General features: G+C 45.8%; 2 protein-coding genes and 4 non-coding genes across 7 annotated transcripts; 5 read left to right on the forward strand and 1 right to left on the reverse strand.

Moving 5' to 3' along the window:
- Nucleotides 1-5806: 5806 nt before the first annotated feature.
- Nucleotides 5807-16888, reverse strand: rnaseh1 (ribonuclease H1). Of its 2 annotated transcripts, none has more exons than XM_088002214.1 (8): nt 16777-16888; nt 11961-12085; nt 11508-11687; nt 10904-11003; nt 10761-10815; nt 6599-6683; nt 6406-6530; nt 5807-6329 (listed from the first exon to the last, which is right to left on the reverse strand). In XM_088002214.1, the coding sequence occupies exons 1-8, from the start codon at nt 16866-16868 to the stop codon at nt 6243-6245; spliced, it is 849 nt and encodes a 282-aa protein (XP_087858340.1). In that variant the 5' UTR covers nt 16869-16888; the 3' UTR covers nt 5807-6242. The 2 variants fall into 2 exon arrangements, with proteins under 2 accessions (XP_087858340.1, XP_087858339.1); XM_088002213.1 differs by lacking the exon at nt 16777-16888 and adding an exon at nt 12842-13159.
- Nucleotides 13246-23581, forward strand: rps7 (ribosomal protein S7). Its single transcript, XM_088002215.1, has 7 exons — nt 13246-13282; nt 13992-14077; nt 14148-14219; nt 14565-14708; nt 17388-17452; nt 18267-18417; nt 23471-23581. Exons 2-7 carry the CDS (start codon nt 14003-14005, stop codon nt 23546-23548), a joined length of 585 nt encoding a protein of 194 aa, XP_087858341.1. The 5' UTR covers nt 13246-13282; nt 13992-14002; the 3' UTR covers nt 23549-23581.
- LOC148152873 (small nucleolar RNA SNORA73 family) lies at nt 14251-14462 on the forward strand. The gene has a single exon (XR_015761883.1). It is a non-coding gene; the product is annotated as a small nucleolar RNA SNORA73 family (small nucleolar RNA).
- LOC148152874 (small nucleolar RNA SNORA73 family) lies at nt 17094-17304 on the forward strand. Its single transcript, XR_015761897.1, has one exon. It is a non-coding gene; the product is annotated as a small nucleolar RNA SNORA73 family (small nucleolar RNA).
- Nucleotides 17851-18061, forward strand: LOC148152875 (small nucleolar RNA SNORA73 family). The gene has a single exon (XR_015761895.1). It is a non-coding gene; the product is annotated as a small nucleolar RNA SNORA73 family (small nucleolar RNA).
- Nucleotides 19918-20128, forward strand: LOC148152876 (small nucleolar RNA SNORA73 family). Its single transcript, XR_015761896.1, has one exon. It is a non-coding gene; the product is annotated as a small nucleolar RNA SNORA73 family (small nucleolar RNA).
- Nucleotides 23582-24705: the final 1124 nt, after the last annotated feature.

The following is a 24705-nucleotide window of genomic DNA, read 5'->3' on the forward strand; positions in this document are numbered from 1 at the left end:
AATTTATGTGGCTCTAGCAGCTCTAACATTTCTGTCAGTTGAGTTTTAATAAGAATCACAGAAACTGTTTTGGTTGCTCAAGTTTATGGGACGAGGTTTCCTGATCTCCTCGCTCATTAACTCTAGCTAAGTGGACAAAGCATTTGGTACGGTTTGACGCATCGTGTAGCCGGAAAAATAATGATAAAACAAAATAAAACCACTGTGATGCGTGACTACGAGGTCAGCGCGAAAACTCCACAAGTTAAACCGCTAACGCTGCGGCCAACCGGGACACAGACACAAACCTTATCAGCACAGACACAGCGCCACACGGTGGACAGCGAGTTGAGATGTAAACGCTGCACATAATGTTTTGTTCCCAAATATAAATCATTCTCAACGCTCCTCTGAAAGCGACTACAAGTTATTCCTGCGGTTCACATAGAGCTGCTCAACCAGAGCTAACGCAGCGGGTTTAAACTCTTACCTTGATGTGGAGTTCTCTAAAGAATCATAATCCCTCACTGACGTAAATATCTGGTCAGTCTGTGTCCAGTTTGAGTGAAAGGAGGCGATCTGTGCCGAGTTAAACTTCAGACATCCAGCTGCTCCAGTGTGATTGGTCCGCTCTGCCCGCTTTCAGTGCATCAACTATAAACCATCTTTTAGGAATAAATTTGCTCCACCAGTGAAACGCTCAGAGCAACAGAGACGCTTTCAATACAGATAAAAAAAACAAGTATAATAATATTAAATTATTATTTTCCTAAAAACAAAAACGAACAACGCTTGGCCTGGCGGGGGGACTAGTAAAGCATGGCGGGCCACCAGGCTTATGATGCACTGGGGGAAACCCTGCACCTGGACCACTTTCTGGTGGTTGGAGAAACGGATCCGACAATCTGAACTGGTTTAAACGTTCACCGCCGTCACAGATCCGACCAATCAGACTCCAGTCTGGTCCGGTCTGGATCCTGACAGCCAAATCTGTTCCTGATGTTCCAGAAAAACATCTGGAAGGCTCTCCAGCACAGAAAGTTCTCCTGCATCACTTCCTGTTTCTGCTATCGAGGAATTCTGCAGAGATCTCTGAGTCAATAACTAGAACCCGACTAGACTGACCCAGAACCAGGCGGACCGGACCACTGGTCCATCTGGAACCGGAAACATTCAGATCAGGAACCCCAGAAACCAGACATACCGAACATTCTGGTCCAGAACCAGAAACACCAACTTCCCTCCAAACATCAGGAATGACCTTCAGACGACTGTGGAAACTCTGAAAGTTTTGTGGAACCAGATTCCTGAAGATGCCTCTGGTGTGAGACCCAAACCTGACCCAGTACTGATCCAGATCAGCACAGAACCGGAACATTTCTCTCAGATTTTCCTGACAGAGGATTGCTGTTTCCATGGAAACCGGGCCGGATGGGAATCAGCTGCAAGAAGTTGAGAGAATATCTGGATTAAATGACATCGGGACTTCATCTGGCAGCATCCCAGCTTCCCAACAGGATCGCCATGACAACTGGCAGGACTGCGAGGCATTCAGGGACCAGAAGAAACGTTGGGAATTGCCAAAACAGACTCTGCTGACCTGCAGACGGGACTCCAAGTATGAATGACCGGAGAAGCAGAGTGACATGAACAAATCATTCCGGAAAACCCGAATCTCTTGGAAAACTCCAGGAAAACGGCCAGATCAGCTCAACATTCCCAACGGAAAACACCTGGAAAACCACTGGCATCAGCTCAGGATGAACCTGGAATATTCCTGGGATTATCAGGAAATAATCCCAGCAGAACAGAACAAAGAGGAGAGACACCTGGAGACACCTGGACACAGACTGCTGCAGGAGCACAGAGCGGCGCCATGGAAACCTACAAGCTCTTCCTCCTCTCTTCTTCCTCTGGAGTCTGCAGCCTCTTTCTGTCAAGGTCTCCGCTCCGGTCCGGATCCTTTGTGACGCTGGGCCATGCCTTCACTGGGGGGGATGAGGATGCAGCAGATGAGGAGGAAGAGGAGGATGAGGAGGGGCAGGAGTAGGATGAGGAAGAGCAGGATGAGGAGGAGGAAGAGGAGGGAGCGTTTACCTCTCAGTCTCCGGATCTTCTCCTGTCTTTATGTGTCGAGGACAGCGCGCAGTCAGGAGGCGCATTCAGCCTTCCTCCTCCTCCTCGCTGCTCCTGCATTCACTATAGCGCGCGCATCCTGTGAACGCGCCCCGTGAATGCGCACGCGTCCTGTGAGCGCGCGCCCCGTGAGTCGTGTCGCCTCCTCTCTTTGTTCAGCTCCGAGCAGAAACTCCGCGCTGATCTTCGGCTGCAGCATCCTCTTCCTCAGCGACGCTCCAGATGCTGAATCCTCTCCGGAACCGGAAGGTTCGGATCCGGACTGGTTCTGGTTTCACAAATAGGCAGGTTTTTAATAACTGAAGAATGTTTAACCATCAATAACACAAACATGATAATGATGATGTGTGTGTGACGTTTATAAAGTTACTCAGTCAAAAGTGAACAGAAATAGTCTGGGTTATTTGGCTCATCATAACAGAAACAATGGAAGTTAATTTTTCTGTCATATTTTATTCATGACAATGTTTCATTTATTGTAAAACGTTTTATTAGTGAACTAAAAGTTCAGTATACCACCAAAATTCTAAACATTTAGTTGCCACGCTTAACCCAAGTATTTAGCTTGCTAACTAAATACTTTGACATTTATAAATAAATTAACATGTTGAAAGTATGACTGCAAAATTAACCTCTATTTTTCTTCTCCTATGGCAGCGTAATTATTAACTGTTTGAGTAACTGAGTAACAGATGAATCCTATTCCAGCCACTAGGCTAGCCGCTAGGCTAACAGTTAGCCTTAGCCGCTAGGCTAACCGCTAGCCTATGGGCTAGCCGTAGCCGTTATCTTTGTTTGAAGAAAAACCGGTAGCGGGCGCAGCTCAAGTTCCTTTGTCTGTCCTCTCTGCCTCCTTCCTGTCGAACTACCATCTATAAACTGCCTGTAGTGCTACAATTATAATAGAAAATACACAAAAAAGATCGATAGGTTATTCTTCGTCTTCTTCTGTGATGTTTTTCGGCGGTTGGCAAACAACGAAATTGGTGCACTACCGCCACTGGCTGGTATCTCACTCAGAATTAATTTCTATTGAATAACTGTGTTCATTTAAGGTGACGGAATATTATCTGATCAATTATTTTACAGGTCGAGAGTCACTTTTTCTGTTAAAAAGAAAAGCCCTAGTCCTGACCACACCCCCACTTAACCCTCTCCACTAATCCCCACACTTGGTCACGCCCCTCAGCGTGCCATGGCCCCACCCACTTTGAGGAAGCGACCTCTGTGGGTCACGAAGGTTAGCTACACTTTAAGCTAACGATGTTTCATCAGGCCTGTTCACTGAAGAAACGGCCAGAGCTGAATCCAAACAGTTAATTTATTATGCAACAGGGAGGTGATTATTTTTTAACACGTTATCCTGAATTTATTCCGTTTTTATCCTGAAGTTATTCTGAGCTGAATAGAGGAAAGTTTTCTTTTCCTGAAAGTTAAGAAAAGTTTAGTTTAGATGTCTTCCTCTTCATCATCTTCTTCACTATCATCTGATCTCAGACGGTTCCGACCCTGTTGGACCAGAACCAGCAGCCTGCTGCTGTGTAGGTGTTTGGGTCCTGCAGCCTGCAGCGTCCACCCGCTCAGCCAGAGAAGGTCGTTAACGCGGCGTTGGACCATACCCCCCAGGCTCCCGGCTCCTTGTATGGGCGAGGAGCCATGACCTTTGACCTGCAGAAACTTCTGGTGTTGATTTAGAGTTTCTCTAAATTTTCTGATCTTTTTTGTCTGGGAAACTAAAGAACTCTGCAGACAGGGACAAAGTTAGCACACCCCTCTGCTAGTGGAACTTTCTGGGAATTTTTGTAGTTTTGACTGTTGTCCAGTTTTTTGCTCCTCTGGTAGTTTGACTCATCTAAGTGAAATGAGGAGTTTCTGGGCTTTAACTAGGTCATGTCAGGATTTTTCTTTTTGGAGATTCTTGAGTATTGGCTCAGTGCTGTGCTTCAGTCCATGCTTGCCTTTCAGATGTTCCTGCAGCTTCGGGTGATCGACCAATCAGAAGAGGATTTGAAATATGGTGAGCTCCACTATTGGCTGTTTTGCTACAGTCAATAGTAAAACTGACGTTTTTCCAATGTATGTCTTCAACCCTGACATCATGTCAGTAAACTCAGAATATGACCACCAAGTTAATCTGTGCAATAGTTATTTAATCTTAATTTATCATGGACTAATTTATATATTTGTATTTACTTATTTACTACCAGGCACACAGAAGTGATGAATCACCAATCAGAGGGGAGGAAGAGGAACTTATGATCAAGGTCTTTGCTGGCACCGCCCCCTTTCCTCGTCACCTGTTCCTCAGGTAAACACCGCTGAAGGTTACAGGTCAACAGAACACGCTGCAGTACCGCTGCCGGCCACCAGGGGGACAAAACCAGCAGCAATAATTCATCAGCCAAATTTTCTCCTTCCGGTTCTGGAAAGAAACACGAGCTGGTTTTTATTTTGATATTAATAAAGAATACAATCTAAATATCTCAAATAAAACCCAATAGAACCAGAACATTTCAATAATAATTAGTGATTCCAACATTTAAGCACGATAAAAACATTTCAGTAACACTCAGTGTTTGGAGCAGAGCAGCTGCTGGGTGTTTCCTGCAGCTGCCTGTTAGTATGCAGCTCAGGTCTACAGCAGGCTGACGCCCAGAGAGCTGCGCTGCATCCCAACATGCTGCTGTTCCTCCCACTGAGGCTGCTGCAGGGAGGACTGGGCTGATCTGGGCCAAAACCAGTCTCAAACTGGGAGAACTGGCCGTGGTGCATTCACTGACCTGCTGGATCCTGTCGTAGTGTCAGATAAAGATCTTCTCTTTCCCAGCTCCATCTTGGTCCCTGTTGTCATAGAAACAGACCCGTCTTGACATCATGCTGAGGTCTTGAGGTTCTGGACCTGCTGAGGGAGTCCAGTCCAAACGGAGCTGCTCAGAACTGCGGAGTGGACCTCCATCTCTCCTGGCTTTGCACATGAGGTGGGAAGTTCTGCAGAACTCCAGTCCGGTTCCTCCGGTCCACTCTGACCCGATTCCTCTGACCCAATATGCAAAGTTTATTTCCTCAGAAGGTTCTGAAGCAAAGCAGGTTTGATTCTACCGCTTTGCTTCGCTTCCCTCCAGCTGCAGAGCTAATGAGCTGCGGAAGCATTGACCTTTGACCCCGCAGCATGTGCCGCCGCTGGCGGGATCGCGGCGACCCACTTGGCCAGCAGGCAGAGGTCAGAGGTCAGGGGAGGCTCTGCCTCAGCCTGCTACTGCCAGAGAGTTTTCAGAGCCAAACTGAGCGAGGTCAGAGTTCAGACAGAAACAGATTTACAAAATATTAAAGTTATTTCGAAACAAACTTCTTCGTCCAGTCAGCATACCTCCATGCTTAATCTGCCAGCGGTATGTATAGTTATGATCCTTGTTGCTAGTTAAACTAGAAAATTAACAAATCTTTTAATCTTCATCAGCCAATCAGAAGCAGGGATCATATTTAACCAACATTAATCCAGGGCTGCCCAAAGTCAGTCCTCGGCACCCTGCATGTTTTCCTTTTCTCCTTGGTGGTAGTAAAAACCTTTTCAGCAGGTCACTGTTCTTCAAATGAGCCGTCATTAAACAGGGAGGAACTGAAACACGCAGGACGGGCCTCCAGGACGACTTTGGGCACCACTGCTCTAATCCTTCAGGGAATAAAGACACACTTCTTTAGCCTTTTTAAACATTTTAATAAACGGTTAGAGAAACTCTCTTATGTTTTATCAGACAACAGAAACAGCAGCAGAATAAATAATCCTCACCAACTCCGAATGGTGAGTTAATTATTCCCACAGATCCGACTGAAAGGCTTCAGTTCCATTTATGTAGCACATATATCTTACTTCAGTTTCATCTCTAAACAGGGAAAACAATAATTAGCCAAACTGGTACCAGTAAGCTCCCAGTTTAACGTGATGATTGGTTCAGAATGCAGCAGTGCCCCCTGCTGGATAATGATGAGAACAGCAGGAGGATGAAAACCTGATCTCTGCTGTCATCTTCATAAATCTGGAATGGATGTGCCTTCGGCGTCATGGCTTGACGCAAACTCAACTTTATTCACTCTGAGCAGAAAGGAAATCAGAAAATATCAGAAACTTTTCATTGCGGCTCCTTGGCTGCTCCCTCCCTGGACAGCCGGTCCGCCATCTCGTTCCCGGTGAATCCCGCGTGGCCCGGGATGTGCATCTGCAGGGAGAGGGACAGTTAGGAACACCCAGCTTTCTGCTCCGGGGGCTCGGCCCGGTTCGGTCCGGTTATTTACCCAGACCACATCCAGCTCAGAGTTCAGCCGGTCCAGCGTCATGAAGTCTTCTTTGTTGGTGATCGGACCACCAGACTTCAGCCTCCAGCCGTTCACTTTCCAGGTCTTCACCCAACTGGTCACACCTGCAGGAGGTCAGAGGTCAGAGGTCACCTGGCCCCGCCACCTCCCAAGGTCCAGGACGATGACTCACCGTTGATGGTGAATTTGCTGTCAGTGTAGAGAACCAGCTTCTGGATGTGGTTCTGCCGGGCCAGTTCCAGAGCCCTGCAGGCCGCCTGGGGGGGAGACACTAACAAGTCACTAACCAGTTAACACAGGGGTGTCCAAACTTTTTGCAGAGGGGGCCGGATTTGGTGCGTTACAAATGTAGGGGGGCCGACCTTGGCGGACGTCCTTTACATAGACCAGCAATATATTTAAACACATTTCAGGAAGCCATTCTGTGTTTTACATTTGCTTTTTATTTTAATTTCAGCCATCTTAAGCATGTCTTTTGGTTCATTTGAAACATGCATATCAATTGAATAATCACTTAACTTCACTTTTTTAACACTTTAACTTTTTTCTAATGGTTAAACAGAAGTAATTGTACTCTTGAGTGTAAATTACATTTGAAACATAAAAAATCTCACCATGGCAGTTCAATATTTACAGAATTTTTAAATAAAATAACAGAAAAAGGAGCAAGTAATAGTCATATCAACAAGTGCAGGGCTCATTTGAAATATGACATATTAGTAAATGTTGATTAGATTTTTAGAAGTTTCTTATTCTGGAGTGAAAACTTGTCTGAATTTATGACTTATTTTGATCTTTAAAAAAAAACAAAATTTATCCAGAGACTTATTGTAAATGACAAATGACTTGTCTGCATTAATGTGATACTGAGATCTGGACTGCAGCACATGGGCCAGGTCTGGCTCAAAGGCAGCGGTGTTGATGCGCAAGATGTCTCTTAAGTGAGAGTTATTTAAGTTCACAGCCCAGAATGTCTTCTCACAAATACGTGGAATAGTGTTGCAACCCGTCCCGTAGAATATGGGACCGTGCTGTATTGAACTGAAACGAGACGCGATTTGTTCCGTAATGACAAAGAGGTGGTCCCCGAGTACTTTATATAGGCGGCTGCCCCAGTCATTGTTTCACTCACGGTGTTGGGATATTGCGCCCAACTGCTTTCTGGGTAACACAGTCCCCCCCCACCCCACCTGACAGGTGGCAACCCTAACGTCGACCCAAACAAGCTTAGCATTTTCTTACCAAACCGAATCTCTCGAAACCTGTCCTTATCCAGCTGTCGGTAAAAGTTGGCGAGAGAAAGCTGCTGGTGCCGACCTGCTGGCGGCTCTCTGCAGCTTAATGGACCTTACCACAGGAGCCGCGTTTCATTGGCTAATGCCCATTTCACGTCACAGCGTAGCTACCACGTGCGTGACCGTCTCACAAACACAAGCTACAGTAGTAAACACATGCTAATGTACATTGTGGACTAGCAGACCGGCAGAAAGTTTTTGCGTCAGCAATCAAATAAGAATGGTTCTCCACTGTCAGAGGGGAATCTGTTCAGGCGATGTCAGGTATCCTGATCGTATTTGTGGAACTAAAATTCACAGATTTCCAAAATCTGAAACGGAAAGTCTTGCTTGGATCAAAGCTTGTGCACGACCGCATTTGCAGCTCAACCGTCGGATCAATAAGAACAAAGGAGTGTGTGCTGGTGTAAGTATTATTGATTTGCTTTCTTTGTGTTTAGTGAATGGGGATATTTTGAGTGATTGTTTATCCATTTGAGATTCTGATTTACAGCTTCAGTAATAAACACATTCATTATGAAAACCTTTTAGCTAAGTACAGCATAATGGCAGTACGATACACCTTGAAGCCTGTCTGTTACACAGTCTTACGTTAGCTGAACAGATCAATATGCAATGTGTACCATATCTGACATGCATTAAAGATTTTATTTTACCTGAAAAGGCTTTTTAGTAAACTGTAATCGTGTTAGCCACGCTAGCACCGAGTATCAGGCCTAGGCACACTCAAACATTTGCTAACACCAGAAATCACTGATTCCAAAAGTAACCCTGAAAACCATGAATGCTGACTTACCCAGCCTTGCAAGAACAACAGGCATCAGTGATCTTGTCCACAGTATATTTATGCTGAGGGTGTACAGATCTGCTGTTTTCCTCATCCACCGGTAGCATTTAGCTGCGACGCGCACAATGTTGGAGGCATTGCGTGGCTCAAACACCTTGATTTCGTCCATAAAAGATGATATGAACTTGTTGGTTCCCCTGTCCATTGTCGTGGCTGATATTTTTTGAAAATTCGGCAGAAATGCTAATCGACTCAGAAATACTCTGCAGAGACGAAGTGACTCTGCAGTCACTTCGTCTCTGCAGAGGCTAATCTCTGCTAGGCTTTGTTTGTGAGCCATGCAGCCACGTGGGATTTTAGGGGGCGTTTCTGGGCGGAGCTTGGTAAGGTCCATGAGCTCCAGCTGCATATGGTCTGAGTCACAGGGCTGCTGCCCTCTAGTGGGTAAACGAGGAACAGCGTTTAGTGTGTAAGCTCCGCCCTATGCAGGTAACAGTACTGCTGCCCAACGTATTAATTCTACGTGCGGGCCAGACGTTATTGATTTTATGACAGAGGCTGCGGGCCGGATGAAATTTGACCACAGGCCGCATTTGGCCCCCGGGCCGGACTTTGGACATGTCTGAGTTAACAAGTCCCTAATGAGTCACTAACCCAGTCATTAACCGATGTATCGGAGAGACTTTAGAGAGGATTGAAATCTATAATCTTCCCGACCCACATTCTGCTTCTGAATTGGCTTTCCCTGTGTGGCCTTGGAAGGGCTGCATATTTCTAATCTCCTTGAAGATATGCAACCATAATGTAACCCCCTCCTGTATCCATGCAGCTGTGGAGCTGAGCGCTCCTAAGGACACTCCTAGATAACATCTTATCGGACTCTGCCAGGAGGCTGAGCAACATGGTTTCATGGCCCTGAGACATCACCGCCTTCACTCATGACTTTGTTTTGCCCCTTTGTTTTGTCTGGATGTTGCCATTTGCCCCAATGTGTCCTTTCTTCTTTTTGCTTTGGTTTATTTTGTTTGCATTTCCTTTTAATTCATGTGAAGCACTTTGAATTGTCTTGTTGATGAAAATGTGCTACATAAATAAAATTAACTTACCTAACCAGTGAACGAGTCACCAGTCATAAACCACTGAACGAGTCCCATTTTTTTCTGAGATTAATTTATTAAATTTTCATTTTGATTACAGCTTTTAGACTCAGAATTGTATTAATTATTTTAACTGAATACTGTATTTTCCAGACTATAAGGCGCACCGGATTATAAGACGCATGGTAAGACATACGGTCAACAACAACAAAAAAAAGGTAACTGAAACAAAACAGTAGTTGAACTTTATTCGACTATGTAATAATACAGTCACCTTATTTTATGTTCTTCTTCCATCAAAGTCCTCCTCTATTGTATCTGAATTGAACAGCATGTTTCTCCATCAAACATGCCAGGTTCCCTCTCATCATCGGAGTCGGACTCGTTTCCAGGTGGCTGTTCAGCAGCGATGCGGCTTTAGTGAAGCTCAGACAGTTAAGGCCGATGCACTAGCCAGGCATCCACCATCCATCCACACATGGAGGCGTAACTCGCCCGGCGCCGCCTCCCGTCTCAGTAAACGTGTGTTCAGTCTGTCGTCCATCGCTCCCACGCCGCTCCCAACTTCTGTTTGAACGGCCTGTTTACACCGATGTCCAGCGGTGGGAGTTCTTCTGTTAATCCTCCCGGAATGACAGAAAACTCAGAATCAGTTTGCTTCACTTCCTTTTTCAGTCGCAGTGAGACGGGCGCGCATGGAGTCGTAGATGAACAGGGACGGTGATGTGTAGAAAAACCGATTTGGTTTTTACTGAGGCTATGCTGCAGAACTCGGACAACAATCCCTGATTGGTTTATCGCTGCCGGCGTACGAACTTTACACTTTACTTCTCTGTGTCGGACAGATTTTGGAATTCAGTGCACAGATAAGGCGCACCGGATTATAAGGCACACTGATGATTTTTGAGAAAATGTAAGGCTTTTAGGTGCCTTATAGACTGGAAAATACGGTAATAAAACTAACGGCAGTACATCATCCAAAACAGGAAGAAATAAAAGGATTTTGCTGCACTACATCAGTTGAGCCATTAGAGGGCACTGGATCAGAACCAGTTCATCCTGACAAATCGGGTTCCAGTTGTTTTTAAAGCCACACTCTGTTCTCATGTTGATTGGACCGTGTTTCTGAGGCGGGATGTGATAGGCGGGTCTTACCTGAATCTCTGCTCTCTGATTGGTCTGTCGCCCCTGCAGCCGTTCTGCAACATTTCTGGCCAACAGGCAGCAGCTGGTTACTTCCTCACAGCGTTAGTGCCAGCAGCAGCTAATTGAGGGTGTGCTGGTGTGTGTGGACTCACAGTGGGTGGTTCCGGCCCCAGTACACCCCGATCCCGGCCCGGGCCCGGTCACGCCCATTGGCTGAGCAGCAGCCGTCGGTGTACACCACCACGGCATCACCTGGAGGGTCAGCAGCAGGTTGGAGGTCAGTCTGGTAGTGCCCACTACTCTAATTAGCAGAGCTAATTTTTTAGCATTGAGCACTTTTGCTAATTTTGAAAATGTTTAGCATACTTAGCTTCCCCTAAAATTATTTTTTTTCTCATGAATTGTATAGCAATAATTTAGTTGCATGTTTTGATAACTTTCAGTTGAAAAAAGTTCAACATCCTTGTTGAAGTTTTGGTTTTAAACTGTTAATAATTTGATCCTGTGGAGGGCAATATGGCCCTGTACCACATCTAGGGGGTGTCAATATGGCTGAAGTTAGCATTTTAGCGTTATCTTCCACTAAATACCACGTTGACATGACGCTTCATCTTTAGTTTCCACTTTGTACCGTGTTAGTATAGCGCTTTAGCATTAGCAGAATTAAATTAATGATTAGTGCTTCACGGTCAGCGCAGCTAGCTTTTTAGCCACTGGAGGCCACAGCTCAGGATGAAACTATCATCGTCATCGTACCCATGTAGGTGAACCCATCACTGCTTCCTGCTAACGAGGTCTCTGATGGCTTTGCTCGTTTAGGCTGAAGCTCCGCCCCCTCCTCTGGGCGGGGCCTCTTCTTTCCTAGCGGGATGCACTCCACCGGCTCTGGGCCCCGTCTGGGGAGCAGAGAGACGTCTGTCTCTCCAGGCCGGGTCCCTGATGGGAACAGAACTTCAATGAGGAACAGAACCATTCCAGAGGAATCAGGCCCAGTTCTGCTAAAAGGTTTCAGCCGATTCAAAAACGCTGCAGCAGAGGTTCTGATGAAAACACAGAGATCATGTTTCTTTCATTGCAGGTCCGTCATCTCTCTGATCGGTCCAGATGTTCCTACCAGAACCATTCAGAGCAAACTTGCAGGATTACTGCTGGTTCCTAGATGTTCTAGAGGCAGAACCTTTAGTTCCTCACCTGTCTGGACCGACTCACCTGTGCTGTGGTCTGGAACCGCAGACGAGTCTTCTCCTCTGAAGAACGCCCAGGCGTCTCGTTCTGATCCAAACTTCTTAAACGATGCAGCTGGAAACTTGTCCACCTGGATCTTACACTCTTCCCTGGAAGAACAACCAGAACCAGGAAAGTCATCAGAATTTTAGGCCCAACATTTCTCCAGAACTCTTTCCAGAATGTTCTTGTTCTGACCCAGTGAAATCTTTAGAACCTTTTGGATTTAACCCATTTCTCCTTCCTAACATTGTCTGTCACCTTCCACTGTTGGAGGACTTCCTCTTTTCTGTCCAATCAGAACCCAGAGATCAGTGAGACACGCCCACTCTCATTCACTCCCAGTAAATGACTGTGTAACAGCTTTTAAACCCTGCTAGAGAATCACTTTAGCAACAACTGACTGCTAGTTTTTCCTTCTACTGAACTTTCTACTTATATACTACTCCGTGAACAATATTGACCATTTCCTACAATACTCAGTTCCTCCACGGCTGTTTAGACCATAAAACAATATTTCTAAATTAAATTAGATTTTTCTCTGACTATTTTAACTAAATGCTGCGTTTCTGTTGACTGTAAGCGAGAATCAACTAAACTAATGGCTTAAATGTATCAGTCTGTAATAAACGCATACAATATAAGCTTTACTTTTGATCTAAATTATTGAAATAGATTAATTTTAACTGACATAATAATTAGACGCGGCTGGTGAGGTGTGAATACTAAACTGTGGTTCCGAAAGCAGCAGCCTGAGAAAATACTCAGAACCACCACCCGGTTCTGGATTATTATGACGTCACAATAAACCTAGTTCCTATCCGTAATTAGTTAAAAGCTTCCAGACAGCCGGTACCGATCGTCACCATGACTTGTAGACTCCGGGTTTGATTCCCTTCCTGACAGCGTAGAAGAACTTTCCTTTCGGGTTCGGCATGTCTGAAGAGCTGCAGAACCTCTTGAGAACTGTCCGAACCGGAATCCAAATCCGGAACATCAGCGGAACCAGCAGAGTGTCATGTTAGGCCTAAATGTGGTGAAGTTGGCCGTAAACCCGATAATTAACAGCAGCAATGCTTCTAATTTTCTTCTTCTTGTTCTCCTTTCCTTTTTATGGCGGTTGGCAAACAACTTATAGGTGCATTACCGCCACCTTCCAGATAGACGTTCTACTAATTTTACTCTCGCGATATCTTAACTTAACGGCGTACATATCTAATTCTCGCGATGCTAATGATCAGCGACGCGATTGGATTAATTCAAGTCTCGCGATGTTCCGGTCTCTTCCTTGGCCGTCGCTGACACAGGTTAGTCGTGTTATTTTCACAGCACGAAAGATTTCTGATCTTAAATGTCCTTTAAAGGTGTTTTGTTGTTGCTTCAACAACCAGAACTTCCCATTTGGACTCTGATACCTCAGATTAAGATATTTTCAGCAGCGGATGGTTTCGTTAGAGGTGTATTTACAGCGTAGTAGCGGAGGGACTGTGTTAGCGGGAGAAGCTAGGCCGAGCGTGTGTTCAGTCAGCTACTGCTGGAGAATAAACTGGGAATTAACTACTAAACTGGTCCGACAGTTTCACCGAAGAACTTCCGAGCTGGGACCAGTTTAGTGGTTAGGTCGCTGCAGGAGAAGAACTGGAACCATTTCAAACTTGTTTACTGGTAGTTCAGGTCGGCAGCAACTGAGACCAGCTTACCGGTTATTCTGGAACCAGTTTAGATGTTCCTGAGTCAGATTTTATTCAAAAATACTTTGTTAATGTAACTTAAATCATCCAAGTCTTTTAAGAGTATTGTGGGTGGTGATGCTTTGGGCAGGAATAATTTCTGGTAGCAGTCAGTGTTCCAACGAATCAGAACAGGCCTCTGACTGAGTACTTGCTGTATAACAGTCTAACACAGCTTGATATCCCCCAGCAACACATCCAGCTAGCCCTGCTAATCCTTTTACTGTTCCTCTTTAAATATGTGATGAATTGACCTCTGACCTCTAACCTCTCTGTTTTTGTGCAGAGACTAAGGCCATGTTCAGTACCAGCGCTAAGATAGTGAAGCCGAATGGCGAGAAGCCTGATGAGTTTGAGTCTGGAATCTCCCAGGTAAGAGCCGTCAGTCGGCCAACTTGGTGCCGGTTCTGTTCACCTGCTGACCTGGACCTTTCTCCTCCAGGCTCTGTTGGAGCTGGAGATGAACTCCGACCTGAAGGCCCAGCTGAGGGAACTGCACATCACCGCAGCTAAGGTGGGAATTCTGCTGAACGTTTTCCGTTTTCCCGACATGGACACCTGGGGGCGTGGCCTCCAGCTCTGTCCTGGTGGCCAATGGGAGCGTAGCTCTGCGCCGTGACGTCCAATCCCGTTCCACGATGTCGGACAGTAAGCTCCGCCCCCGGCTGCCGGCGTGGCGAGCGTCCTGCATATTCCTACGCCTTCCCAGAGTCCTTTTGGGCCGTTACTGGGGAGACAAACCATGCAGGACACAGACGGCTCCGGTTCCGTGTGGATCCGGATCCACTCCGTGTTGTGGATGCTTTGCGGCAGTTCAGCGTGTCGCTGGCGGCTGACGGAGCGTTCCTCTGTGTTGCAGGAGATCGAGGTGGGCGGCAGCCGCAAAGCCATCATCATCTTCGTCCCGGTTCCTCAGCTCAAGTCCTTCCAGAAGATCCAGGTCCGCCTGGTACGGGAGCTGGAGAAGAAGTTCAGCGGGAAGCATGTCGTCTTCATTGCACAGGTGAGGGGTCAAAGGTCAGAAGGTGGGAACCTCGGGTTGGGTTCCAGACCCTGTTCAGTTCAGGATGTGGAGCTAGCGTTGCAGCTAACATGAATGAACTGATCGATTATTCTGACAGGATAAAAAAATATTTTCATTTAAGCAATTCTGATTTTTTACGTAATATTTGAAATTCATAAAAATACAAATAAACATTTGAAATGGTTCCTTAGATAAAACATTTTCTTAACTAAAAGTCAATAGCAGCGATAAATCTGCTGAAGATCAATATGGGTGACGCTCCGATCGGGTTCTTTGCTGCCGATTCCGATCTCTGCCGATCACCTGGATTGGCTGTTAATGTTTCGCTTTAGGCATAAATGATTCTGTTATCTGGCAAAATGGAAAAATGATCTGGCAATAAATTCACCAAATTTAGACCTTTTAGACATATTTCAATACACGTCTAGAGTTTGTTTTCAGCTCCTGCTGCAGCTGCTCGCTGTGAGAGCTCACCGTCTGGAGGCTCAGCCCGTCTGGGAAATATTACCACCAGTAGCGACGGTCCGACAGCAGAACCAGAACCAGAACCAGAACCGGCGTCTCACTCCGCAGCTCCAAGACTTGAATTATTGTTGGTGTTATTTGTTTAGCTCTCTGACCGTGATGCTAATCCGGTGAGTGTTGGTAGCTGCGCTGCTCTACCTGCTGATGGGTCCGGATGTCTTTGGTTCCTGCACTGATGCAGCCAAATCAGTCAAGTTCTTGTTTTTAAATATCATATTAGATTCGTGGTGTTGATGCGTCGTGTCGTGCTTCACCCCGAGGTAATTCTCCACCGCGACTCGCAAACGTCCCCAATCAGTTAAAGTTCCTCACTACAGGAGAGCAGCTGCAGGCTGAGAAGGGAGACGCAGGTGATCAGTTTGTGATCGGCAACAAGAGACAGCGATCGATCACCGATCATACACTTTCTCACAGAAATCAGCCGATGGATCTGATCTGCTGATTATTGATCTGCTTGCTAAACGTGATTAATAGATTTCTTTACAGAAGCTAAACTGGAGCAGAAACAGAACAGATCTTCAGATTCATGTCGGATGGAAAATGTTTTGGCTTCATTGCCGTTCTTTCAGCAAATTATCTTCAAGTCTGAATATTCCAGTTACTGATGAAGTGATTATTAAATTAGTTGCTGATTATTTTAAAAATTTGTTAATCAGTTCATTTGTAGTAGGAACTGATCCTTCACAATAAAAGTCTGGATCTGCTGAATCATTCAGTAACGTTTGGTTGACTGATGATTAGTCAGCTGATCACCAGATGCAATCTGATTAATTCAGTCATGACTGCAGAAATTTAATTTACAAAAAATGCTAACATCCCATTAAAGAAAATGCTGAAGTTTGTTTTTCTATAGTTTAAGACCAAATCGAGAAAGAAAGTTTATCTAAGCTTTCAAATGGCAGAATGTTTAAAAAATGTCATCTTTCTTCAAAATGATGTAATATTTTAATCCCTTGTTGAGTTTTATTTAGCTGGACTGAAAGCAGAACCTATGGAGGACAGATCCTGCCAAAACTGGCAATAAATAAATAGCTTAATAAAGTAATGTGGCAGATATGGCCGAAAAAAACATCAGAATTAATACAGGTGAAAAGGAGAAATATCAGACAAAATAATATGGAAATAAAAGAGCAAACAGGATTGGAACTAAAATGGAAACTACTGATAAATACTGTTTAGTAATAATCTGTTACTCTATAATCAAATAATTTGATTATAAACATTTATAAGAAACTGAAATGTATGAAGCATAGTAATCTTTTCTAGGGTTAAAGTTCAGAATTATGAGCCTGCGGCTGATTTTCCTTTAAGTAAAAGAATAAAATGGCTTTTGGATCGTTTATCTGGCTTTTCTGTTAAAGTTGTTGGTATGCGAAGCGAGTCTGTGAGGGTCGCCAAACCCGATTCTTATTGGTCAGTTTGCTTTTATGTGGCGGCTTGGTGTCTTTCTGTAAGCTGAAAGCGAATCATGGAGGTTGATCCTCCTGTGGCTCTAAGAGCCGTTTGGATCTGAGCTACTTACCGTGTGCGGTTCTGCCTGGTCGCCGGTTCTTGAGCTTCTTTTCTGTGGTTTGGTGAACTGAAGAGCTGAGGAGTCACCCGGTTGGACGCCATGACATCTGCTGGACCTGGGAATCTCCGATCTCCCATGGATCACAGAGGCTCTGCTGTTTATTATTTAGCATAATTTAAAAACAGCCTCTAATCGCACTGAGCTGTTATCGTCATAAAGGTGGAGCAACAACGTTCGTGTCTGTATCAAAGTCGTGCTTCTTCCTCTTCCTGATCTGGACGCATCAATATTCCCAGTGTGAACTGGTGCAGCTCCAGTCCAATGACCCGACATGGACACCTGGGGGCGTGGCCTCCAGCTCTGTCCTGGTGGCCAATGGGAGCGCAGCTCTGCGCCGTGACGTCCAATCCCGTTCCACGATGTCGGACAGTAAGCTCCGCCCCCGGCTCTCGGCGCGGCGAGCGTCCTGCATATTCCTACGCCTTCCCAGAGTCCTTTGGGCCGTTACTGGGGAGACAAACCATGCAGGACACAGACGGCTCCGGTTCCATCTGGTTCCGGTCCAGGTTCTGTTCCTCTGATCAGGTACTGATTATTGATTACTGCTGTTTGTTTTCCAGAGGAGGATTCTTCCCAAACCCACCAGGAAAAGTCGCACCAAGAATAAGCAGAAGCGTCCCAGGAGGTGAGTGGACCAGAACCGCTCTGTTCTGCAGAACCTGGACCCAGATTGGACCTGACGGGAAAACGGTCTGGTCTCTAGATATCAGAACCGATTCTGATTCTCAGGTCTGGAACTACTGGAGGGAGGATCAGTAGAACCAGAGCTGTTGGGTCAGTTGTTTGGATCAGAGGTTCTGTAGCGGTTCTACAGAACTCCTGAGGAGCCGAACAGAGAAGGGTCAAAGGTCAGGGTTTGGTCCTTCACAGTTTAGCAGCTCGACCCGATTGGTTCTGCTATCAGGAACAGGCAGGAGAGGGTAATGATGATGTCATCAGCAGGAAGCCGTGTGATTGGTCAGAACCCTGGGCCGGTGGATTTAAACGTTCAGGAACATTTTCTCAGATTTAAAAATTGTTTTCCCGACATGGACACCTGGGGGCGTGGCCTCCAGCTCTGTCCTGGTGGCCAATGGGAGCGTAGCTCTGCGCCGTGACGTCCAATCCCGTTCCACGATGTCGGACAGTAAGCTCCGCCCCCGGCTGCCGGCGTGGCGAGCGTCCTGCATATTCCTACGCCTTCCCAGAGTCCTTTGGGCCGTTACTGGGGAGACAAACCATGCAGGACACAGAACGCTCACAAACATGTTTGTGATGTCAGAGTGATGTCATCATTTTTATTGACTCAATATTTGTTGTACATCCTGTTGGCAAGCTAACAGTCGAGCTTAAATACTTAGCAAGCAAGCTAATTAGCTTCAAGCTAATTAAACTCAGTATTTAGTCAGAATTTGTGACATTTATAAATTAATATGACTGAAAAATAAACTTCCTCCCAGTCGAACTTTGACCTCCGTCCATGACGCCATCTTGGAGGACCTGGTGTTCCCCAGTGAGATTGTCGGGAAGCGGATCCGGGTCAAGCTGGACACCAGCCGGCTCATCAAGGTCCACCTGGACAAGGCCCAGCAGAACAACGTGGAACACAAAGTGAGTGGTTCTGTTCGGACCGGACCAGAACCGGGCCAGCCGGGTTCTGGTTCTGAAATGTTTGAGGAATCAAACTGGGTTCTAGTTCTGTTTTCATGTGGCTTAGATCTGAGAAGTGGGCGTGGCCACCATGGTGACGTCACATTGCTTACTATGGCAGGCTGTTTTATCATAAAATTGGCTGCAACAATTCATTCCAGATTTGCGTTTCATTTTAGAAAAGCTGAATTTACAGATCCATAAAGATCGTTTTAAATTGGTTCCAGGCAACTAAAGGTTAAATGAACAAAAGTCAAAGGTCATCCTGCTGAACTCTGACAAATCTGTACAGGCAGCTGTTTGGACAGCTCAGCACAGTTAATGGGCTCTTTGCACGAACGGTGCTGATGTCACATCCGCATGAGCCAATGTGGCTTCCTTGTTTCCGCTTTGAGTTACCATGACAGCTAGAAAAGACTAAGTCGTATTTCAGACGCAACAAAAGCAATACTATGAACGTTGTTGTCTCAATGTAATGGGCTTTTAAGTTTTCATGGATTTCCAAGCGATCCTGAATTAACAATTCAGTGGCTTGTAAATATCCGTAGCTACCAGTTAAAGCTAACGCCGCACAGCAAAGTTTTCAGCCTCCACTTCACTCCGGATCAGCCTAAAACTACCTGGGGAGACGGATGGTGAATAAAGGAGCCTCCCTGAGTTATTTCCATGGAGTCACTTCTGTATTCAGCCTGAAAGAGTTTATGGGAACGAGAGAGCAGAGCTACCGATCCGCCTGAACACACCGTCCTATCTGAGCTCTGAACAAGAACCAGGCAAAGGTAACAAACTACATAACACCTTAAGGAACACGGTAGCACAACAACTTTGAACCCAAACAGCCAGCTGAACTCGGACTCTGACTCCAGAGCTGCTCTGCGGTGAAGCTATGGGGTTTGTTGTGTTTCCTCATGGTTCTGAAGCAAAGAGCCCGAACCGGAACCTCCCCGTTACTTGGTCTGTTTGACACTAACCACATTGAAAATAAACAAAATAAGGTATAAACATTGTCCGTTAGAACAGATTAAAATGTTTAGATACTTAACCCTTGTATGTGGAAATGGGGTCCAACTGACCCCACACACGTAAAGCTTGTATCATTTGCCTCAGTCCTCACACACCAGGGTTAAATATCACATTTTTACAAGAACAATGTCCGAGGATGTTGCCTACTAGCGTAAGCTAAGGTTAATGTTAGCCACAAAGTTTAAAGAAAGTAAACTCACCTTCATGTCAGTGAATGTATAACGAGGAGAACATCTTACAACCTTTCTTCCGCTTGTTGGGGCTTTGGATCGATGTTCATCACCAACGATTACCTTGGCAACGCCCTGCAGCTCCGAGTGTAAAATGAAATTTTCAACAGACTGGAAACGACGGAGCCGCTTTGCCCTGAGCCCATTCAGAAATCCTGACTGATCTTAATGACTGTGATGCTGTTGTAACCATAGCAACCATCAGTTCCCGACATGGACACCTGGGGGCGTGGCCTCCAGCTCTGTCCTGGTGGCCAATGGGAGCGCAGCTCTGCGCCGTGACGTCCAATCCCGTTCCACGATGTCGGACAGTAAGCTCCGCCCCCGGCTGCCGGCGCGGCGAGCGTCCTGCATATTCCTACGCCTTCCCAGAGTCCTTTGGGCCGTTACTGGGGAGACAAACCATGCAGGACACAGAACGCTCCGATCCATCTGGAGGGAAAACTAAGTTTATTTCTGTAATTCATCAGAACCGTAAAAATAGTTCAGGATTAAAGAGAACAAGAAATAAAGATGAAAATGATTGAACTGCATTTTTCCAGACAGCTTCTGAAAAACTGAGATTAAGTCAAAAATGCCAGTGGATAATAAATGAAATTAAAGCTCCGCGGAGCCTCAAGCGGCCCTCGCAGCCAAGCGCCGCTCAAGCCTATAGCCACCGCGTATGTTCCAGCACCACCTCCCCCCAGCCACCGCCTCCCCTCAGCACCACCTCCCCCCAGCCACTGCCTCCCCTCAGCACCATGTCACCCCAGCCACCGCCTACCCCCAGCCACCGCCTTGCTCTCAAGGAGCTGCCAAACCCGCCCTGAAGATAGTCACCTGTCATGTTCGACATTGCTCCCAGACAATGCACAAAAATCTGGTGTAGATCAGCTGATATCGCAAGGAGACACAGGTGTTTGATTAACCTGGGTGCGCAGTGGAGTCAAATTGCAATTAAACTCTATTGGGCTCCTTAGAGGTTCACAAGTGTCACTCATAAAAAGTCTGGAGCAAATGGGATGATGCGTGTGTGAATAAGAGATGATCGTTTGCATATGGCGAGGGACTGCCATCTGGCCACGCCTCCACGGGTCAGTAGGCATTTACAGAGTTCATCTTCATGTCATTTTATGTCAGTCTGCAAAGCATGAAACCCATATGACTTAGAGAGTAAAAGTCAGACATACAGTAGAAAAAACAGGTGACTTCCTGTCGGAAGTGGGCGTGGCTAAGGTGATGTCATCAATCGACCACCTAACTGTGATGAGGTCTGGTCTATAATGAGACATAGAAAGTCTGATGCAGCTCTGACCTGGCATTTGGAAGTTATTTCACATTCATGTTTCATGGTGTATAGTCAAAGTTTGGGACTTAGCCACGCCCCCACGGGTCAGTAGAGTTCATCATGGGAGAGTTCATCATCATGTCATTTCATGTCAGCCTGCACAGGATGAAACCCATAAGAATTAGAGAGTAAAAGTAAGACATACAATTGAAGAAAGAGGTTACTTCCTGTCGGAAGTGGGCGGGGCTAGGGTGATGTCATCAATCGACCACCTAACTATGATGAAGGCTGGTCTATAATGAGACATAGAAAGTCTGATGCAGCTGTGACCTGGCATTTGGAAGTTATTTCACATTCATGTTTCATGCTGTATAGTCAAAGTTTGGGACTTAGCCACGCCCCCACGGGTCAGTCGAGTTCATCATGGGAGAGTTCATCATCATATCATGTCATGTCAGCCTACACCGGATGAAACCCATATGACTTAGAGAGTAAAAGTAAGACATACAATAGAAAAAACAGGTGACTTCCTGTCGGAAGTGGGCGGGGTTAAGGTGATGTCATCAACTGACCATCTCAATGTGATGAGGGGTGGTCTGTAGTCAGATATAGGAAGTCTGATGCAGCTGTGACCTTCTATGTGGAAGTTATTGCATCTTGATGTTTCATGGCGAATAGTCAAAGTTTGGGACTTAGCCACGCCCACATGCTTTGACATAGAAAAATTCCTACGATAACTTTTCATCTTTAATGTCTCAAGTCTCTGCTGACTGAGTTTGAAGTCTCTATCTCAAAAGCTGCAGGAGGAGATAGATCAGATGCGATGTCTATGAAAAAGAGGAAATGGCTGATTTTGATCCAAAATGGCCGACTTCCTGTTGGGTTTGCACCATGGCTCCAAGAGACTTTTTTGTAGGTCCTGACATGATACACATGTGTACCAAGTTTCATAATTCTAGGTTAAAGCATGGCTTGGGGCTGATCATTTAAAAATTTCTAGGGGGCGCTGTAGAGAAATTAGGCCACGCCCATCAACGACTGTTATGGATTCCTGTTCGTGGATGAATAAGGATGCATCCTAGTGAGTTTGGTGCAGCTGGTCTGAATGATGTGGAATCTAGAGCCAAACGTATGGCGGCGGCGTTCCCTCTGCTTCGCCGCGCTGCCACGGCCACGCCCTCTACTGAAAACTCTTGGCGCTTTAAAGCAAGTGAGACCAACATGTTATCTGTCATCCAACACAGAATCATCTTGATTAGGTCGAGAGAGCCAGAGATGGAGCTGTACAAGTCAATAAAAGGCACTTCCTGTTCTGAGGGGGCGGGGCTTAGATGACGTCAGACTATGACGACATAGGATCGTCAGGCATCCCACCAGGATCACTCATGTCAAGTTTGGTGCAGCTGGGCACAAGATTGAGGAATCTACAGCCAAACGTATGGCGACGGCGTTACAGGTCACTTCGCCATGCCGCCACGCCCACCTGGTCCATCAAAGCCAAACAGGGTTGGAATCCATGACACACCAACATGTTTTCTGTCTGTGGACACAGTTTCATGTTTATTAGGTCAAAGGGGTCAGATAAGGACCGTTCACAGTAAAACATGACACTTCCTGTTGTCAGGGGGCGTGGCCTAAGTGATGTCATCATTTGACCATTGGGTGTTGTAGGGGACCCGTTGATGATCAATCACTGAAAGTTTGGTGCTGCTGTGAGTTTTGTTGTAAAAGTTATAACCCTTTTATTTTTCATGGCGACAAGGTGAACTTTGACCCCAGGTAACTCCATTTAGAAGAAAAAAAAACGCAAAACTCTGATAACTTTGGATCGGCCATGCCTTATGAACGATCTGACTGAGTTTGAAGCCGATCGATCGAAGTCCCTAGGACTAGTTCGAAAAAATGCGAACCCTGTGAACGGCCAAAATCGGAACTTCAATCCAAAATGGCCGACATTCTGTGATACTTGCACTATGACATTAATTGTAAATTCTGAGTGTCTTGGGGAGCTGTACAAGTGTACCAAGTTTCAAGTCTGTACGATAAAGTAAGTGAATAGGAAAGGGTCTTTTGAAATTTGCTAGGTGGCGCCCTTGAGCCGTTTCTTGTGCGATTTTTCTGGGGACCTTAAAATACGTAAATTTTCACCGGGCTCTATGCCCCCGCCAAGTTTGGTGAGTTTTTGAATATGATAAAGCCCCCAAAAAGCCAATTTATTTTACGGAAGAATAAGAATAATAATAATAATAATAATTTACAGCACAGTTTCAATAGGCTCTCGCAGCGCTTAGCTGCTCGGGCCTAATAATTAGTGTTTGCCTTTAGTTACCTTTAGATAAAAATAAAGATGTTTTAGTCCACCAGAGGGCGCTCACCGTCCCTCCCGTCCAGCACTTTCTACTGAATTATAACTTTAGGAAAATCACTCATCTGATATTTTAATTAATATAAATAAATGTTTTAGTCGGGTTCTGCTCTGACCTCTGTGCAGGTGGAGACGTTCTCTGGAGTCTACAAGAAGCTGACGGGGAAAGACGTCGTGTTTGAATTCCCAGAATTCCAGCTGTAAAGGCGCCGGACTCAATAAAGTTGTTTTCTGTCACTTTGGACTCCGTGTGCTTCACTGTTGGTCCAGCTCCGGTTCTGGACCGGTCCGAGGACCCAGGAGACTCCAGAACCACTGAAACACACAAATATGTAGCAGAAACGGGTCGGTATCCATGGAGAGCAAAAGGGGCCAAAATACAATAAATAACTGAAGTTATAATTTAAATGTAAATTTATTAAAGCTGGAAATAAAGAGTAACCTGCCTTACTTATTAAATGTTTCATTTTAAAAACTAAACATTCTGCGCTGAATCGCATCATAAATTAATCCGTCGAAGTGGCTGTCAAGCTCCGGAGGCGGGCCTAACGCAGACTCTGGCTTCTGATTGGCTACAGCAATCAAGTCGTTTGCTGCGTCTCGGGTTCAAATCTCTGCTGGAAAGTTTAAAAATAGGCTAAATAATTCACAGGCTAAACTCTGGGTGAGCAACTTGGGCCTCTAGATTTGCAGTTCGGAGAGTTTGGAACGAATCTGAACCGGATCTAATCTGAAGAAATGAACGGTCCGACTGGGTCTGAATTGTGAAGCGGTTCTGAACAGTTCTGTGTATCAGGACCGGTTCTGACGAGCAGAACACGGTTCATAACCGGAAGGTCTGATGTGTGGACCGGTCCAGAACCAGAACCTTTTCCCTGTTGAACACCAGAGGGGAACCGAGTCAGGAATCATTCAGCGCTGGTTCATCTGCAGTCTGTGCGCTGGGCTCGCTGAAGATCAGGAGAATCTGTCCTGGATCAGAACCGGGTCCAGATGGAGGAGGAACCTGCAGCGGGTCAGAACAAGAATCAGATCTGCTCTGAATGGACCAGCACAGTCTGAATGGAGGAAACCCTCAGCCTCCAGGACCAGAAGCGGTTCTGCTGAGGAAGCTAGTGGGTCCGGTACGGCGGTTTTGAACATTCCTAGGGCTTCTTCTTCTTCTTCCTCATGTTTATTCACAGCCTGGCAGTGGCAGCATCATGCTATGGGAGGGTTTGTTTTAGTTATCTAAAATAAAACAGAAATAAAATATAGATTTTTATGTTATTACTGATTTATCGTTTTATTATTTACCTATCAGTATGTATTGACCCATTATAAGTATAATGTAGTTCCTCCTCCCCAGCAGCTAGTGGCGC

The sequence above is a fragment of the Poecilia mexicana genome, unplaced genomic scaffold (genome assembly GCF_051168715.1).
Source record: "Poecilia mexicana isolate PSO_F unplaced genomic scaffold, ASM5116871v1 scaffold_21, whole genome shotgun sequence".
Taxonomy (NCBI): domain Eukaryota; kingdom Metazoa; phylum Chordata; class Actinopteri; order Cyprinodontiformes; family Poeciliidae; genus Poecilia; species Poecilia mexicana.